Source organism: Astatotilapia calliptera, chromosome 12 (assembly GCF_964374335.1).
Source record: "Astatotilapia calliptera chromosome 12, fAstCal68.1, whole genome shotgun sequence".
NCBI lineage: Eukaryota > Metazoa > Chordata > Actinopteri > Cichliformes > Cichlidae > Astatotilapia > Astatotilapia calliptera.
This window is the reverse complement of record NC_137433.1, coordinates 39,601,132-39,620,285: the sequence shown is the minus strand read 5'-3', so window position 1 is coordinate 39,620,285 and position 19,154 is coordinate 39,601,132. Positions and strand designations below refer to the sequence as shown.

The window sequence follows — 19,154 nt, the reverse complement described above, 5'->3', positions numbered from 1 at the left end:
GGGAACTTTGGTCCTAACCTGTAATTCCAGTCCCCTTTTCCCCTGGATTCTGCTGGACATTACATTTTTAACCTTTTGCGTTTGGTTGTCTTTGGGAAACATATTGACCTGGAGATGATGAATTATATCAGATTTAACAAACAGATGATTACAAAGACACATTGCTGTGATGGCACCTACTTCACAGAAGGATCATCTGACATCTTTCATTATGTTGAAGATCCCAGCAACAGAAATGTCTACATACTCGAATAACTAGCACTCGAGAAGAGACGTTGCTGCAGCTTCTTCTTCTTTTAGGAGTGGCCACAGAGGATCATCCACCTCCTCCCATCACAGCATCCTCCTCTACACATGTCCTACATCCATTAATCTTCTCTGAGACAGCTGCAACTAACACAAATACAGGGAGTGCAGAATTATTAGGCAAGTTGTATTTTTGAGGAATAATGTTATTATTGAACAACAACCATGTTCTCAATGAACCCAAAAAACTCATTGATATCAAAGCTGAATGTTTTTGGAAGTAGTTTTTAGTTTGTTTTTAGTTTGAGCTATTTTAGGGGGATATCTGTGTGTGCAGGTGACTATTACTGTGCATAATTATTAGGCAACTTAACAAAAAACAAATATATACCCATTTCAATTATTTATGTTTACCAGGGACACCAATATAACATCTCCACATTCACAAATATACATTTCTGACATTCAAAAACAAAACAAAAACAAATCAGCGACCAATATAGCCACCTTTCTTTGCAAGGACACTCAAAAGCCTGCCATCCATGGATTCTGTCAGTGTTTTGATCTGTTCACCATCAACATTGCGTGCAGCAGCAACCACAGCCTCCCAGACACTGTTCAGAGAGGTGTACTGTTTTCCCTCCTTGTAAATCTCACATTTGATGATGGACCACAGGTTCTCAATGGGGTTCAGATCAGGTGAACAAGGAGGCCATGTCATTAGTTTTTCTTCTTTTATACCCTTTCTTGCAGCCACGCTGTGGAGTACTTGGACGCGTGTGATGGAGCATTGTCCTGCATGAAAATCATGTTTTTCTTGAAGGATGCAGACTTCTTCCTGTACCACTGCTTGAAGAAGGTGTCTTCCAGAAACTGGCAGTAGGACTGGGAGTTGAGCTTGACTCCATCCTCAACCCGAAAAGGCCTCACAAGCTCATCTTTGATGATACCAGCCCAAACCAGTACTCCACCTCCACCTTGCTGGCGTCTGAGTCGACTGGAGCTCTCTGCCCTTTACCAATCCATCCATCTGGCCCATCAAGACTCACTCTCATTTCATCAGTCCATAAAACCTTAGAAAAACCAGTCTTGAGATATTTCTTGGCCCAGTCTTGACGTTTCAGCTTGTGTGTCTTGTTCAGTGGTGGTCGTCTTTCAGCCTTTCTTACCTTGGCCATGTCTCTGAGTATTGCACACCTTGTGCTTTTGGGCACTCCAGTGATGTTGCAGCTCTGAAATATGGCCAAACTGGTGGCAAGTGGCATCTTGGCAGCTGCACGCTTGACTTTTCTCAGTTCATGGGCAGTTATTTGGCGCCTTGGTTTTTCCACACGCTTCTTGCGACCCTGTTGACTATTTTGAATGAAACGCTTGATTGTTCGATGATCACGCTTCAGAAGCTTTGCAATTTTGAGACTGCTGCATCCCTCTGCAAGATATCTCACTATTTTTGACTTTTCTGAGCCTGTCAAGTCCTTCTTTTGACCCATTTTGCCAAAGGAAAGGACGTTGCCTAATAATTATGCACACCTGATATAGGGTGTTGATGTCATTAGACCACACCCCTTCTCATTACAGAGATGCACATCACCTAATATGCTTAATTGGTAGTAGGCTTTCGAGCCTATACAGCTTGGAGTGAGACAACATGTATGAAGAGGATGATGTGGACAAAATACTCATTTGCCTAATAACTCTGCACTCCCTGTACATCTCTGTAACACTCCTCGAGTTTAAAGCAGTTTGTCCATTGTTGCTGTTTCACCGTGTCTCTACAGGTGCAGGTGAAGGATCACATGGACAAGCCAGTGAGAGGTGTTCAGGTCAGTCTGGTGGAGAATGAGCTGTTCAGACAGGGGAGGGACCTCGAGGCCATGTCCTGCACCGGCAGCTCCACCAGCGAATCAAACGGCCTCACTTTCTTCATCTGCAACACACCTGGTGATGGAGTCAGGGCTGTTCTCAAGGTGGGCGTTGCAGGTGCTTTAGATGTGTGTGTCTCAGGGACAGGTAAAATTAGCCGTGCTGGATTTGTGAGCACGTGATCATGTGACTGTGTGACAATGACCAAAGAAAGAAGACAGGAAGTGTTGCTCAGATCTGTTTCCTGTGTGCTTCTTTAGTTTGTTTTTTACGTGTTGTTTCCTTGTTTTCTTATTTTATTTACTGTTTATTTATTTTGTTTGTATTTCGTTGTTTACTTTTTCCCGTCTTGTCTGCTTCTTCACTCGTTGTTGTTTATTTGTCTTTTAAATTTTAACTTCATGTCATGATGGTGTGGACTTATTGTTTAGTTGTGTACTTGTTGCTAACATCTCCCCTTGCTGTTGTTGACAGTTTCAGACGGATGACTCCACCCTCCCAGCAGCCAGTCAGAGCAGTCTGACTCTGACGGCGGTCGCTTATTACTCGCCAAACCAACGTTATCTCTACATCGACGCCCCGCTGATGGGTCCCGGCCTCCAGGTGGGACGACCACCGCGTCTCAGCGTGTACTCGGCCACGCCCTCCTACATTCCCATCACAACCATCAGCTACCTGGTGAGGAGAAGCTGCCACACGATGCTGCTGTTCCTGTTTGTATTATTTCTCACAACATTGTGCCGCGCTCCCTCAGGTGATCTCTAAAGGGAAGGTGGTGGATTTCGGCAGCCAGAAGGTTCTCTCCAACGCTGACAACAAACATAGCCTGAGCTTTCAAGTGACGCCCGCCATGGTGCCGTCCATCAGGGTGCTGGTCTACTACATCCTGTTTGGAGAGGGGACATCCGAGCTGGTGGCCGACTCCGTGTGGCTGGCCGTCGAAGACAGATGCATCAGCGGGCTCCAGGTACAACATCACACAACAGCCTGTGGTTTGTCGCTCCAGAGTCTGGTGTAATGATGTGTTCAAACGGACGTCAAGGAAGGTAAACACGCCTGGAATAAGACCGACACGAGGTTTCAGGGGGGCAGGGAGGTGCTGCAGGTGTGAAATGGGGGTCACGCTTCTTCATATCCAACAGGAACCAAAAACCCAAGAAAACCTGAAGCTCCGGACCTGTAATCCAAGAGTCGAACCTCGGGATGACTTAAAGCTAATAGACCAGTGCAAGCCTAATCCTGAGTGCAATCCTGAGACCAGTTTGCTTGCTGTGAGACCGCACAGCATGGGCATCAGTGTGGTGTTAGCTGTTAGCTGATGGTTGATGCCTGGTGGCTCAAACCCTGCCTGCACCTTCAACTTCTGTGTGTCTGAGCCCAGGACAGAACAGCCTCTCAGCACTAGAGCAGTTAACGCTTCAAAATACCAGAGAGAAACAGAAATCTCTGTGCTGGATAACCTCACTGGAAGTGAAAAACCAGGGCCCCCTCCTGAATCTGGACCCCAGAGTAGAGGTTGGTGGGCAGGGCTGAATTCAGAGGGCTGAATACCTGCCATGATCCCGTCTCTGTGGAGTCGCCACCCACAGGGACAGGCTGGGTGGAAGATGTGTTGACCCTTAACATTACAGATGTGGTTTCTGGGATGTGGACTGTGACCTCACTGGTCAGGAAGGAGGTGTTCTGGGCTCTGATGCCTCTGCACAGGCCCAGATCCCTCTGGAGAGGTTATTTGTATATCTTATCTGGCCTTGGAGCACATCGTGATCCCAGAGGAGAAGCTGGAAAGTGTCTGTAGAGCGGAGGATGCCTGGAGTACCCGCTTATCCAAAGTCACCATGGCTGTCTTTGGATAAGCGGGAGAAACCTGATGGATAGTTAGGACTTCATAAAAACCAGAAAAGGTTCTGTGTCAGTGTTGTCGCGTATGTTTGTGCACTTCCTGCAAGCTTCTGGTCAGCACATTGAACATCGCTGATCCTTTGTGTGTGTGTGTGTGTGTGTGTGTGTGTGTGTGTGTGTGTGTGTGTGTGTGTGTGTGTGTGTGTGTGTGTGTGTGTGTGTGTGTGTGGTAGACTGACATGTCTCTGGGTGAGCAGTACTACAAGCCCAAGGAACAACTCCAGCTGGATGTGAGGGCCAATCAGGATGGCCTGGTGGCGCTGTCTGCTGTCGACGCCGCCATCTTTACCCTACGGCCCAACTACCGAGACCCTGTTTCCATGGTAACACCAAAATCATACCGTTTTATCCGAGGCAGTTTGCTTCGGTTTGTCATTAAAAACAGACACAACAACAAACTGATGGCCCTTTATGTCGACTCTGACTTTAAGGGACGATATTTCAATTTCCACGTGTTGACAACTGACAGAATGAACTTTGACCCGCAGGTTCTTCGTCACATCGAGCAGAGCGACCTGGGCTGCGGTGGAGGCGGCGGTAAAGACAGCGCAGATGTTTTCCGTCTGGCCGGCCTCACCTTCATCACCAACGCCAACACGGCCCCCTCGACCAGCAGTACGTCAGTCAGTAAATGAGTGAAGGGAGACGCTGCGGTTAAAGTGCTGCATGGCTCACTCGTGCTTTGGTTATGGTGTTTCAGATGAGGCGTGCACAGCTGTCGTGCGTGCAAAGCGAGCTCTGACCGAACCGGAGAAAAAGGCAAAAGGTGAGACTGCAGCAGCATGTTTCCTTTCTGTTCCATGTTGTCCCGTCAATCTGCTCATTTGAGCATCACGTTGGTTGGTGTGACTCAAACACAGCATAATCACACTCCGCAGAGAATACATGGCAAAAATTGTGTCTGATTAAAGTTTGACTGCCCTGCATCAGCCTGGCGACCTGTCCAGGGTGGACCCCGTCTCTCACAGTACGGTAGCTGTAATAGGCTCCACCCACTGACAAGGATAAGCAGAAATCTCTGACATTTCACTTCTTCACATCCAACAAGTGACCAGCGACCAGGGTCGCAGGGGCAGCAGCCCAAGCAGAGAAGCCCAGACCTCCCTCTCCCCAGCCACCTACTGACTCCAGCGTGTCCGGGGTCTGCCCCGGGGCCTCACCCAGGAGGCATCCTTGTCAGATGCCCGAACCACCTCAGCTGGCTCTAGTTTGAGTCACTCCCGGATGGCTGAACTTCTCACCCTGTCTCTAAGGGAGAGGCCATGATCTCGTTCTTTCAGTCACTGCCATTTAACCCATCTTATCCTGATCAGTAGACAAAGCCACTGTCCAGCACCCAGTGACCACCATTTATATATAAGTATGTAATTTAGCTGAATTGAATTTAAGAGTCTAAGATTTTCAGGGCCGAGTACAATAACCTCAGTTTGATCTGAATTAAGAAGCAGAAAGTTAGCGGCCATCCAGGTCTTTATGTCTTTAAGACATTCCTGCAGTTTAACTCATTGGTGTGTGTTATCTGGCTTCATGGACAGATAGAGCTGGGTGTCATCTGCATAGCAGTGTAAATGTATGCTATGTCTTCTAATGATGCTGCCTAAGGGAAGCATGTATAATGTAAACAGAATTGGTCCTAGCACTGAACCCTGTGGAACTCCATAATTAACCTCAGTGTGTGAAGAGGACTCTCCATTTACATGTACACACTGGAGTCTATTAGATAGATATGTGTTTAACACACACACCTTCACCTGTGTGTTTTGCTGACATGTTTGTAATGATGGGGGATAAATCAGTGGTGGATGTAAAGTAAAGTGTGTCCTTCTGTCTGTCTAGCGGCAAGATATGGTAAATTCAAAGTGTGCTGTGAAAATGGGATGAAGCGTGCTCCAACGTATACAAGCTGCCTTGATGAAGCTAAGGTATTTGTCCACAAGAACAGGAAGTTCTTCCAACCTGAGACAGCAAGTCAACGCTGCGTAACGGTCTACCAAGAATGCTGTGAGCATCTCCTGAGGAGCATCGACCAAGGCAGCGTCATTGCACGTAATGGTCAGTGTGGACTTTTCTGTTTACAGCATCACACTCTGATGATACCAACGTAACAGCAGGAGCTCATTTCTGTGCTATTACAATCCACTGCTGCTCTACCTGTTCAGCACATATTCACTTCATAGCTGAATTACCTGTTAGCAGCTCCTGTATGCTGATACAGACAGCTGTTCTCTGACTGGTTTATAGAGTTTATTATGATGTCAGAGCAGGTGTAAGTCAATGTGTGTTGCACTCTTGTTTGTGTACAGAAATGGGTGCAGACTTTGACCTCGCTCCTTCTCTGGTGCGGAGCTACTTTCCAGAGAGCTGGATGTGGGAGGTGCAGCGCATCAGGTGACATCAAACACACCTCAGGAACAAAATCGATTAAAGTACTCTGCTCAGTCCCAGCTCCGTAGTTCTGTTCTCTACCAGAGCAGCTTTGCAGGATTCACAGTTAGAAATAATGCGTATTTATCTGATACTGGGCCTCAGTGCAACCCTCAGACCATCCTGTCTGAAACAAGCTGTTTTAGCTCCACCCCCTTCAAACTAATGCTCTTCTGATTGGCTGTCCCCCATAAACACGTCTGTACTACTAAAAGATGGGGCTTCTGAGATGACAATCTGAGCTTTCAAAGTGATGCAGCTCAGCAGGAAACATTCTTCTAAGACAGCTCCATTCCTTTTTTCCACTTATCCAACTCAGGGTCACAGAGGGGTGGAGCCTATCCCAGCTGTTATAGAGCAAGAAGCAGGGTAAACCCTAGACAGGTCAGCAGTCTGTTTCATGGCTAACATAGAGAGGAAAACAACCACTCACAGTCAGTTTTAAATCACCGGTAAATGTAATGTGAGTGGGAGGAAGCAGGCATGAGGAGAACATGCCAACTCCACACAGAGAGTGGATTCAAACCAGGACGTCTTACAGGTGATAGCACTGAATGCATTGAATCTGCACTACCAGTCAGAACTCTGGACACACCTTCTCATTTAGTGGGCTTTCTTCATTGGTGCTACTTTCCACATTGTAGATACAAACTGAAGACATCTGGGATCATGTAGCAGCAGCTCAGATCAGGGCCCAGACAGATGCCACACAGAGCTCCAGTAGCAGACACATCTGTACATGTTCAGAGGAGACTGTGTGAATCAGACCTTTATGGTCAAACAGCTGCTGAGAAACCACGACTAAGATAAAGCAACAAGAAGAGATTTGTTTGGACCAAGAAACACAACAAATGGACATCAGACCATCTGTGCTTTGGTCTGATGAGTCCAAACCTGAGATCTTTGGTTCCACCTGCCGTGTCTTTGGGGAGAAAAGGTGAACGATGGTCTCCACGTGCATGTTCCCACTGTGAAGCATGGAGGAGGGGGTGTGATGGTGACACTGTTGGGGATTTCTTCCAAACTGAAGGCACACTGACCCAGCATGGCCACCACAGCATCCTGCAGCGACATGCCGTCCCATCATTTATTCTCCAACAGGACCCCAAACACACCTCCAGGCTTTGTGAGGACCAAGAAGGAGAGCGATGGAGGCCTGGCCTCCACAGTCACCTGACCTGAACCCAGTGGAGCTGGTTTGGGATGAGATGGAGTGCAGAGTGAAGGCAAAGGCCCGACAAACGCTCAGCATCTCTGAACTCCTTCAAGACTGTTGGAAACCATTTCAGGAGACGACCTCATGAAGCTCGTGGAGAGAAGGCCAAGAGTGAGCGAAGCAGGAATCGAAGCAGAGGGTGGATATAAAACATGTTTGGGTTTACTTCATAATTCCACGTTTTCATTCAGTTTGATGCCTTCAGTGAGAATTTACACTGTAAACAGTGATGAAAGAAAAACCATTAAATGTGAAGCTGTGTCCAAACAGAACATGTCCCAGAAGTTCTGTTGAAAATACTCTTTGAGAGCTAATCCATGCCTGGCAAGTCAGACATTCATTTCCTTTAACTAAGGTTTACACATGGTCCCAACAATGATGGCAGTTTTAATGCTCCAGGCAGCACAGCTGGTTACAGATCCGCCTCCCTGTCTTTAGGGACTGTTGTGACTGTCCTTGTGTTTCCTGTCATTAGTTCAGGGCGGCTGGCGGTCAGCAGGACTCTGCCGGACTCTCTCACCACGTGGCAGATAAAGGCCGTCGGCATGTTCAAGAACGGCGAGTTTCTTTCATTTATTCCTTTTTAAGCGTGCCTTGCTCTTCAGTTTTCTGCCCCTCAGTATGCAGGGATAAGTAAAGTCGGATGGTTCCCGTTTGTCCGACAGGTATGTGCGTGGCAGATCCCGTCCAGGTGTCGGTCCGTCTGCCGCTCAGCGTGGACGTCCCGCTGCCCTATCAGGTGGTCAGAGGAGAGCAGCTGGAGCTGAAGGGGTCCGTGTACAACCAGCTGCTCGACCACGTTAGGGTACACAACACACACCACCCAACTACATATCCCATGATCCTTTGCCATGCATCCCTGTAGGGTTTGGATGGGGTAGCTGTGGCTTCAGTGATGAAGAATCTTCTGTTCTGTCCGTCTTCACCCTCAGTACTGCGTGACGCTGACAGTCGGCCCGGCGATCTGCCTGCTCAAGTCTGTGATTGGGCAGGCAGGGCTTCGCTCTACAGCATGCGAATGGAACGAGATACCAGGAAAAGGGGTGGGACCAGTGACCTTCACCCTGCTGGGACTGGAACCTGGAGAGCACACCCTGACCTTCACCCTGAAAACACCCTACAGTCGGGCAGACATCGTGGAGAAGAAGCTGCGAGTGGTGGTACGTACGGACGGACTGTCTCAGGAGTATGAAAATGAACAGAAACACAAATGCTAATAATCACATTAGCAGAGCCACGCTCTCGCCAACCTGCTGCTAACAGCGTTTCCAGTCTAAAGACTGAAACCAGACTTCTGTCTGTAAAATGATGCTAATCTCGGTTGTGTTTCCAGCCTGAAGGAGTGAGGCGGGAGGTGAGCTCTGGAGGAAGACTCGACCCACAGGGAGTGTATGGTGCGTAGGCTCTGCTCTGTGAAGCTCTGCTCCACCTAAAGTGCTTGCTGATGTCAGTCTGTCTCGGGCTGTTTGTGGCCCTGCAGGCTCAGAGAAGAGGACAGTGGAGCTGAAGAACCAAGTGCCGAGCAACATGGTTCCCAACACGGATGTGGAGAGGATGCTGACAATCAATGGTAACAAGTGGAACGCATTTCTCGCTGCACAGTTGCATGTCAAACAAAATCATGTTTGTTCTGTGTACCAGGCGAGGTGCTGGGGGAAGTCCTGTCAGTGGGGCACAACCCCGAAGGCTTCCGGCAGCTCATCAGCCTGCCGGTTGGATCAGCGGAGGTGGAGCTCGGCGGCCTCCTCCCCCTCATCCAGCTGTTTCAGTACCTGGAAGCATCAGGCAGCTGGAACGTGCTGGGAGAAGACATCCAGAAGAGCGCAGCTAACATGAAGAGGAAGATCAGGGAGGGTGAGGAGGCACTGAAGAGGCCCCGATGGTAGCACAGAGGGTTAACAGTTCATTTACTGTGTGTGTGTGTGTGTGTGTGTGTGTGTGTGTGTGTGTGTGTGTGTGTGTGTGTGTGTGTGTGTGTGTGTGTGTGTGCGCGTAGGCCTCGTCAGCATCAGTTCATTCAGACTTGGAGACTCGAGCTACAGCATGTGGAGGAATAGAGAGCCCAGCACCTGGTAGGTAAACATCAAAGCCTCGGGAGCAGTGTCCTCCTCACCTGTCTGCAGGTGAGACAGAATGGACCTGTGGTTTTATGACAGGGTGGTCAGCCATCTCACAGGATCACACTTGTAATGGAGTATTTGAGTTTAACAGCATAGCTTCCTAAAATAAAAGAAACACATGAACACATTCAGGTGAGATGTTTTGCTGTAGTACAGCCCAGACTGGCTTTTATCAAACGTGAGCGCGTGGATCTGCACGGGTTCCTCCTTGTGCTTTTGGTGCCATCTGCTGGTTGGTCCTGAGAATGACACCATGGTACTTCTGTCCCTCTGTGCTGTCTGTCAGGATCACGGCCCTGGTGGTGAGGGCTCTGGCTGCGGCGGAACCTGTGGTCTCCGTGAACCATCAGACTCTCTCAGAGTCTCTGACCTGGCTGGTGCTCAAGGCTCAGCAGCCGGACGGGTCCTTCACTGAGGAGTCCCCCTACAAATCCAACAGAATCTTGGTCTCTGCCTCCGCTTATTCCATTTCTTCTTCTGTTCTCACTTGAATGTTTCTTGTGGTGAGACAGAGCTTTGTTAATTTTGTGTATTGTGATTGGCTGCAGGCTGAGGGGACAGATGCAGTGGACCAATCAGTGTATCTGACAGCCTTTACACTGATTGCTCTACACAAAGCAACAAAGATTAGAGACCGGATCCTGCAGCTTCAGGTGAGACCACACCTCCTCGTCTCATCACTCAACACATCAGCCTACCTGAGCGCTAAACAAATACTGAAGAAGCTGCTCATAAACCATCCTGCTTTCAGAGGCACGAGGACAGTATTAGTTCTGCCGTAGCCTACATTTCCCAGCATGCCCTCAGTGTGAAGAGTGTTTACGTACGTGCAGTGGCGACCTATGCGCTGACCCTTCATGACCCCAACAGCATGATATCCTTCCAGCTCATCAGCAGCCTGGAGAAGCTGGCACGGCAAAAAGGTGTGTGTTTTTTTTGTTTCCTTCTTTCTGATTGGCTCTCTGTTTGCTGAATGGCAGTTTTTTGAGTTACTGTTTGATTGTGTGATGGATTTGTTATAAACCACTCAAAGAATCCCTGATAATATTCAAAAGTCAGTGTGCTTCTTTTCCTTTACATTGATTTCGGGATTTTAAAGTTTATGGCATTAATACATCAGTAAGAAGAAAGGCAGAAAACAGTCACTGACGTGTATCTCATCCTTCCACTGGTCATGCTCCATCCATCACTAATGCCTCGTTTCCAACACCAGCTCAACTCTACTGGGTTTTGGTTGTTTTGCATTAAAGTTGAGTACCACGTCAGTCTGGGTGGAGTCCAGTAAGTAGGTTTCTCACTCTGCTGGGTTTCAAACAGTTAAGGTTGTATTCTCAGTCTCATGACTCATCAAGTGACATCACTGCCTGGCCAATCAGTGGCATGCAGCCTGCTGACATGACATTTTCAGATCGAGTAGTACCTGGTACTAAAAAGTAACAGTTACTACTAGTTTATGAAAACCCCTAAAAATGTCGCGCTGAGTAGGTGTCAGTAGAATAGAGGCTTAAGATTCAGGAAATTAAACTTGTTTTTGTGTTTTTGTTCAGGTAATCCTGCTGTACTCAGGTACTGGCAGGAGGCCAGTGTGACATCTGACTGGCTGAAGCCCGATCAATCTAGTGGTGTGACGGTGGAGATGACGGCGTACGTCCTACTGACTATGCTGGTTAAGGTGCTGTGACTTCCTGCTGATATGGGGGTGTGTTTCTGTAGTTCTCCTCTCTACCTGTAGGGGGCGTGTTTCTGTAGTTCTCCTCTCTGCCTGTAGGGGGTGTGTTTCTGTAGTTCCCCTCTCTGCCTGTAGGGGGCGTGTTTCTGTAGTTCTCCTCTCTCCCTGTAGGGGGCGTGTTTCTGTAGTTTTCCTCTCTCCCTGTAGGGGGCGTGTTTCTGTAGTTTTCCTCTCTCCCTGTAGGGGGCGTGTTTCTGTAGTTCCCCTCTCTGCCTGTAGGGGGCGTGTTTCTGTAGTTCCCCTCTCTGCATGTAGGGGGCGTGTTTCTGTAGTTCCCCTCTCTGCCTGTAGGGGGCGTGTTTCTGTAGTTTTCCTCTCTCCCTGTAGGGGGCGTGTTTCTGTAGTTCCCCTCTCTCCCTGTAGGGGGCGTGTTTCTGTAGTTTTCCTCTCTCCCTGTAGGGGGCGTGTTTCTGTAGTTCCCATCTCTGCCTGTAGGGGGCGTGTTTCTGTAGTTTTCCTCTCTCCCTGTAGGGGGCGTGTTTCTGTAGTTCCCCTCTCTGCCTGTAGGGGGCGTGTTTCTGTAGTTTTCCTCTCTGCCTGTAGGGGGCGTGTTTCTGTAGTTCCCCTCTCTGCCTGTAGGGGGCGTGTTTCTGTAGTTCTCCTCTCTGCCTGTAGGGGGCGTGTTTCTGTAGTTTTCCTCTCTCCCTGTAGGGGGCGTGTTTCTGTAGTTCCCCTCTCTGCCTGTAGGGGCGTGTTTCTGTAGTTCTCCTCTCTGCCTGTAGGGGCGTGTTTCTGTAGTTTTCCTCTCTCCCTGTAGGGGGCGTGTTTCTGTAGTTCTCCTCTCTGCCTGTAGGGGCGTGTTTCTGTAGTTCTCCTCTCTGCCTGTAGGGGGCGTGTTTCTGTAGTTCTCCTCTCTGCCTGTAGGGGGCGTGTTTCTGTAGTTTTCCTCTCTGCCTGTAGGGGGCGTGTTTCTGTAGTTTTCCTCTCTGCCTGTAGGGGGCGTGTTTCTGTAGTTCCCTTCTCTGCCTGTAGGGGGCGTGTTTCTGTAGTTCTCCTCTCTGCCTGTAGGGGGCGTGTTTCTGTAGTTCCCTTCTCTGCCTGTAGGGGGCGTGTTTCTGTAGTTTTCCTCTCTGCCTGTAGGGGGCGTGTTTCTGTAGTTCCCTTCTCTGCCTGTAGGGGGCGTGTTTCTGTAGTTCCCTTCTCTGCCTGTAGGGGGCGTGTTTCTGTAGTTCCCCTCTCTGCCTGTAGGGGGCGTGTTTCTGTAGTTCTCCTCTCTGCCTGTAGGGGGCGTGTTTCTGTAGTTCCCCTCTCTGCCTGTAGGGGGCGTGTTTCTGTAGTTCTCCTCTCTGCCTGTAGGGGGCGTGTTTCTGTAGTTCTCTCTGCCTGTAGGGGGCGTGTTTCTGTAGTTCCCCTCTCTGCCTGTAGGGGGCGTGTTTCTGTAGTTCTCCTCTCTGCCTGTAGGGGGCGTGTTTCTGTAGTTTTCCTCTCTGCCTGTAGGGGGCGTGTTTCTGTAGTTCCCTTCTCTGCCTGTAGGGGGCGTGTTTCTGTAGTTCTCCTCTCTGCCTGTAGGGGGCGTGTTTCTGTAGTTCTCCTCTCTGCCTGTAGGGGGCGTGTTTCTGTAGTTCCCTTCTCTGCCTGTAGGGGGCGTGTTTCTGTAGTTCTCCTCTCTGCCTGTAGGGGGCGTGTTTCTGTAGTTCCCTTCTCTGCCTGTAGGGGGCGTGTTTCTGTAGTTCTCCTCTCTGCCTGTAGGGGGGCGTGTTTCTGTAGTTCTCCTCTCTGCCTGTAGGGGGCGTGTTTCTGTAGTTCCCTTCTCTGCCTGTAGGGGGCGTGTTTCTGTAGTTCTCCTCTCTGCCTGTAGGGGGCGTGTTTCTGTAGTTCTCCTCTCTGCCTGTAGGGGGCGTGTTTCTGTAGTTCCCTTCTCTGCCTGTAGGGGGCGTGTTTCTGTAGTTCTCCTCTCTGCCTGTAGGGGGCGTGTTTCTGTAGTTCCCCTCACATTTTAAAACAATGTTGTTTTTTAAGGGGAGGATCTCATATGCGAAACCCATCCTGTCCTGGCTGACCCAGGATCAGCACTACGGTGAAGGTTTCTACTCTGTGCAGGTAAATACACCCCAAACTCGGCCTGCCACCTAAAACCCCTCTCTGTTAACCTCTTTTGCGCTTCTTGTTGACCTTTGACCTCCCTCAGGACACCTTCTTGACTCTGGAGACATTAACGGAGTACAGCAGAGTTGTCTCTCGAGCCGCCCTCAGTCAGGACATCAGCATCCGCTACAGAACAAAAGGAATTCTGGGACAAATCCAGCTGAGCCAGAGTCGACCCGTGGCCTCACCCTTCCAGGTGAGAACGGCTCAGTGCAGCGAGGTCAGGTGCAGCTCCAGGTCAACAGTAACCTTTTTGTTTTCCTTCCCAGGTAACAAAGAATGATGACATCACTGTGTCCACAGGTTATGGTCGCGGCGTGTCCAATGTGAAGGTGGGTGTGGGTTAATTCACCTGAAGCCATGTGGGCAAAATTGGCTCTAACGTTCCCCGATCTGTCTGCAGATGAAGACGGTGTACTATCAGACCGTGGCGTCCGCACAGGCCACGTGTAACTTTGACCTCACGATTGAGGTGGTCACTCCTGAAACCAGTGAGTATCTCACCTGGATGTACAGGTGTATGTGAAAGATCACAGCCACAGCACACTTTCAAACTCCACAAACAGATTTCACACCACACTCAAAACATGAGATGAAGATGGTAGCTGTTTTGGTTAGTGCGAACAAACTGCTTCCAATTTTACAGTTGGTCCATCACAGGTCACCAGGTCTCTCAATTCCTGTTGTTCTTCTCCAAGATCGTATCCATAACCACAGTCTTACTCACAGCCCTGCCCATCGTCTATCATGTCGGACAGCCTTGTGGGATTTTCAACAGCTGTAGCTGCTTCTTGTACTTCGATAAGCCGGCTCCAATCAGCCAGAACTCTGTTATCGTGGTTCCGAATTGGTCGATGTCGTTCAATGTCCTCCATCGAGAGCGTCACCAGACACACGACGCAACTGACCATCGAGTATCCGGCAGCAAACGTCTCCGCAGGACAGTCGGGCTCTCCCAAGCCCAGGAGTTGTCAGTTTCGTCAAGGGACGAGTTGATCAAATCCATAATTCTTCTTTATGTTTTTAGAGAACAAGTCTGGGAGACTGTCTGAGGGTTAGAGAATAAGCGAGACTATACAAAAGACATGAGAAGCCAAGCAGGAAAGATGAGGGAGAAGGAGAAAGTGCGACCGCCTCCCTCAAGAGCCAAGACTTTTTCCTCTTTTAAACCAAACTTTGAACATTAAACTCTTTCGCGCGTCCTCCTTCTTTGTCTTCATGCTCAATCATCCAGGTAAGTAAATCCCAAAAGGTTGATTCTGTTCATTGATTTTACACTTCCTGTCTCACTACAGTGAGGTTTATTCATTTATTTTCTATTCTGTACTTCTGTTCAAAACAGAGACAGTGCTCCAGCTGTTTACCTGCAGCAGCAGCTGCCTGTCACCAGATTAAATGTCTTCTTTCTCCTCCTCAGATCCAAGATTACGAACTCCTACCCTGGTGGCCTGTGTAAAGTAAGAGCACTGCATGATTGTCTTTCTCGCTCACTGAAACGCTGCATGCATGAAGGCTAACTCACAGCATGGATCCCTGCTGCAAAAGCGGTCACACATGTAACTACAGAGGGTGACGTCACTGGGTTGGTTGTGGTTAACAGACTTTCAGTAGTTTATGTTACCTAACCTAACTAGTGACAGAATCCATAGCTGAGAGGAAAATAAGGACACTCAAACTAAAAATCTGTCAAGAAGCGCTGCGTGGCAGGTACTCCGTCTCGAGGGATGAACTCAAAATCACAGCTTTATTTGCTGGCACGGGAAAACGAGCATACAAAGCAAACTAAACTAAACTAAACTAAACTAAACTAAACTAAACTCACAGGGAAACACAGAGCGAGCCACACAGCACGAGGGCCGACGCGACACTGACACAGCCAGTGTTGGGGAGTAACGGAATACATGTACCGCCGTTACGTATTTAAAATACAAAATATGAGTAACTGTATTCCGTTACCGTTTAAAAAGGTGGTATTCAGAATACAGTTACTTTGTTGAAATAAATGGATTACACTGCGGTACTTTCCTGTTTCATATTGTCGCGGGTCAGGACTGTTTGGGTTTTGTTTGACAGCTACGTTCTGTTGTTCCAGGTGGCAGCGTTACGGTTGCCATGGTTACAGGGCGACGCTCTCTCTCTCTCTGCGACTGTGTGTTTCCTGGGTGAGAGAGCGCCTTTTCGTTGTTGTTGTTGTGCTAAGCTAACAGGCAGAATGCTACAAGCATAGCTCTAAAGAATGTAGCATCATGGGCAGTGTAGTCCGTGCTGCAGGGAGAATGGACTGCCATACTCGTTATGTGTCTGTGAGCGCGAGGAGGGAGAAAAAGGGGAGTGGAAAGGTACGAGTTATCATCGAGGAAAAACGGGAGCTGGAAGCAGTGTTGCCAACTTAGCGACTTTGTCGCTATATTTAGCGAGTTTTCAGACCCCTTAGCGACTTTTTGTCTAAAAAAAGTCGCTAAAAAAAGACGTGAAAGCGCGTATCTCTTTTACTCTCAACAAGCAGCGGGTGCTGTAACGCAGTCAGTTCTTCTTTTACTCTTTTACTCTTATGCTGTTTTGTGGATCACAAGGTTTAAAACTACTTATAAACACACGCACAAAGTAACTCCACCAGAGCGCCTATTTCGGGTCACTTGCCGGTCCAAGCCCGGGTAAAGGAGCAGGGTTGGAATTTAATTTGCAGTTCTAAATAAACTCTAAATGCATTTAGGACGTTTTTTACTCACTTTATGTCTCTTCCACGATGTTATTTCTCTCTCCAACAGCATAGGTTACAATTAGATTAGCATGACCAATTATGCAAATTAGACGATGACATCATTTAGCGACTTTTAGGACAGCCAATAGCGATTTTCCTTACTGAGGAGTTGGCAACACTGGCTGGAAGCATGTAAATATAATAATAACCACTGCAGCCAAGAAGAGTGCCTGACGAGCCCAGTTGTAAGTAAGCTATTAAGACTCGACTGTACACCGTGTTCCTGTTTTCCTCCGAAACAATAAGTTCCGTTGGAGCAGCCTTTCAACGCCTCTCTCTGTCTCTCGCAAGAAAAGTTGACCCACACAACAAAGTAAAGCTATTTTTCGGCTACGAGCCGACAGGGACCCCGCCGTATTAGTCAGAGGTCCCTTTACTACAGTTCGGAGTCGCGGACCTTCAGTAATAGTAATAAATCACACAGCAATAGTACATTCATGTTGTTGTAAAAAGCATGATAATATATTAAGTAATCCAAAGTATTCAGAATACGTTACTGTCATTGAGTAACGTAACGGAATAGGTTACAGAATACATTTTGGGGCATGTATTCTGTATTCTGTAATGGAATACATTTTAAAAGTAACCTTCCCAACACTGCACAGAGAAACACAGGGCTTAAATACACTGGGGAATAACGAGGGAATGAGACACAGAAGGAGGGCACAGCTGGGAGAAATCAGAACTGACGAGACAAGGAAGCAAAGTAGGATACACTCACATCAGACACAGACACTGGTGGTGGTCAGAGGGCCCGGTGGCCCCAGTGTCCGGCAGCCTCGCCTCTGTCAGTGCGCCCCAGGGTGGCTGTGGCTACAATGTAGCTGCCATCACCAGTGTGTGAATGTGTGTGTGAATGGGTGGATGACTGGATATGTAAAGCGCTTTGGGGTCCTTAGGGACTAGTAAAGCGCTATATAAATACAGGCCATTTACCATTTACCATTTACCTTCAAAGTAAAACAGGAAGTATAACACTGAGCTGCGAGCTTGACAGGGTGGAGACAGAGCAACTAAGAAACACAGAGACATAACCATAAGGCAAAGAACCAAAAGACCAGAGATGATAAATAATACACAGAGCGAAATCCTGGAACACAAGAAACTAGACTCGAGGGAGAAACAAAAGACCAACCATTAGAACATAAGTCACCATACAGAGTGACAGAAAACACAAGAAACTCAAAACATGCGAAGACAGACCAAGAAACACAGACTTTACACAGAACAGAGGGGGCACAGAGAAACATGAGGGGCAAGGGATCAAAACTAGAAACCATAGAATAAATCACACGAGTACAAAACGCTGGGTCAGGAGACCCAGGAGGTCACTTTGGTGCTGCAACAGTAAGTTTATGTTAAAGCCAAAGTGTCCACTCTGTGTGTCTGACGCAGTCACAGGAAGCTGCTCTGAAACAGGACAATGTTAGCTGTGATGTAGACGCTGCATGAACGAGGACAGGCTGACGAATCGGACGCTCAAATTTTCCACATCGTCATCATCAAAGTACGATAGCAGGAAAGTGTTTAGTAACTGAATGTTGCATAGAGGACATGTACCTGTGTTTCAGGTATAAACCTCCTCCTAACGAGGTGTTCACCGAGTCCAGTCTGACCGTGATGAAGATCCAGCTGCCCACAAGTGTGGACGCGTACCTGGAGGACCTGAAGCAGGTGAGCTGAGCTCTGATGATCAGCCTGATGATGCTCAGAGAGTCTGAACGTGTTCACAGTGACTGCTATTCCACAGCTGATGGACACCAGTCAGCCAATCATCTCCCACTACGAGCTCCAGGGGCACACCATCATCATCCAGATGGACTCTGTGAGGAACCACACACACACACACACACACACACACACACACACACACACACACACACAGTGATTTTGTGCTATATAAATAAAATTGAACTGAATCTTCCACATGTTGTTGTCACTTCCTGTCTGGCTCCCAGGTTCCCTCAGACATATTTCTGTGCGTGGGCTTTCGGATTAGGACCACGTTTAAGGTGACCGGAGCCACCAAGTCCTTGCTCAGTGTCAGCGAGCCCCAGGACAGAGGTGAGAGGCCGAAACCCGTCGCTCGTTTGGAAACATGGAAGTTCAATCCTTTCAAATTAAAAGTATCTGTTCTGTTTTTATTGCCTCCTGCCAGTTACAGTCCTTCATAAGAAACACCTCTAAAAATAACTCGTCTGCTACAAACGTCAAATTTAGACACTGAGTGCTGCCATTCAGTTGGCATCCAGAGCTGGCCAATCAGAAGGAAGTGGGGTTTTAGTGAGGGAGGGGTTTAAAGAGAGGTGTTAAAAGTGCTTGTTTCAGACAGAATGAACTGAGGTCCCAGTATGACACAAACAGGGATTATTTTGAACTGAGAATCATGCAAAGCTGCTCGAGTCTTGTGTTCAGTTAAACTTTGAGGCAGCAGAGCGTCGTGTCGTTATTTCAGCGCTCCATCCATTTAAGCTCGAAACACGTTCATTCAAGTTCCCATCGCTTATTTACAGCTGAGAAGGAAACACGTGGACATTGTGAGGAAAAGCTCCTCGTTTTTCCTGAACTATTGGATTCATCGTGTCCCTGTTTGTTTCCTGCTATGAAGAATAATAACAATAAAGTCTTATTTCTAATCTCTTTCAGGCAGTTTGTGCACAAAGCAGTTCTCCTACGAGCAGCAGGAGCTGCAGCGCCTCTGTCTGGGCGAACAGTGTCAGTGCATGACAGGTAGTCGGCCGTCTGATTGGCTGAGGTTTCTGTCACCTGTGAAAGGTTTTTGTAACGTGTTTGTTCACATGTCATTGT

General features: G+C 48.2%; 1 protein-coding gene across 1 annotated transcript in view; it reads left to right on the top strand.

Moving 5' to 3' along the window:
* Window positions 1–19,154, top strand: part of c5 (complement component 5) — a 37,119-nt gene that overhangs the window by 11,428 nt on the left and 6,537 nt on the right. The window contains exons 11-38 of the mRNA XM_026186397.2: window positions 2,025–2,213; window positions 2,584–2,787; window positions 2,864–3,076; window positions 4,185–4,334; window positions 4,500–4,626; window positions 4,712–4,777; window positions 5,848–6,063; window positions 6,315–6,399; window positions 8,127–8,209; window positions 8,317–8,456; window positions 8,584–8,811; window positions 8,985–9,045; window positions 9,132–9,221; window positions 9,293–9,505; window positions 9,648–9,723; window positions 10,058–10,217; window positions 10,320–10,424; window positions 10,523–10,694; window positions 11,319–11,443; window positions 13,460–13,540; window positions 13,629–13,781; window positions 13,855–13,917; window positions 13,989–14,076; window positions 15,003–15,042; window positions 17,918–18,020; window positions 18,097–18,171; window positions 18,305–18,410; window positions 18,993–19,076. Coding sequence (XP_026042182.2) covers window positions 2,025–2,213; window positions 2,584–2,787; window positions 2,864–3,076; window positions 4,185–4,334; window positions 4,500–4,626; window positions 4,712–4,777; window positions 5,848–6,063; window positions 6,315–6,399; window positions 8,127–8,209; window positions 8,317–8,456; window positions 8,584–8,811; window positions 8,985–9,045; window positions 9,132–9,221; window positions 9,293–9,505; window positions 9,648–9,723; window positions 10,058–10,217; window positions 10,320–10,424; window positions 10,523–10,694; window positions 11,319–11,443; window positions 13,460–13,540; window positions 13,629–13,781; window positions 13,855–13,917; window positions 13,989–14,076; window positions 15,003–15,042; window positions 17,918–18,020; window positions 18,097–18,171; window positions 18,305–18,410; window positions 18,993–19,076 — 3,496 coding nt within the window. The remainder of the gene's footprint in view (window positions 1–2,024; window positions 2,214–2,583; window positions 2,788–2,863; window positions 3,077–4,184; window positions 4,335–4,499; window positions 4,627–4,711; window positions 4,778–5,847; window positions 6,064–6,314; window positions 6,400–8,126; window positions 8,210–8,316; window positions 8,457–8,583; window positions 8,812–8,984; window positions 9,046–9,131; window positions 9,222–9,292; window positions 9,506–9,647; window positions 9,724–10,057; window positions 10,218–10,319; window positions 10,425–10,522; window positions 10,695–11,318; window positions 11,444–13,459; window positions 13,541–13,628; window positions 13,782–13,854; window positions 13,918–13,988; window positions 14,077–15,002; window positions 15,043–17,917; window positions 18,021–18,096; window positions 18,172–18,304; window positions 18,411–18,992; window positions 19,077–19,154) is intronic.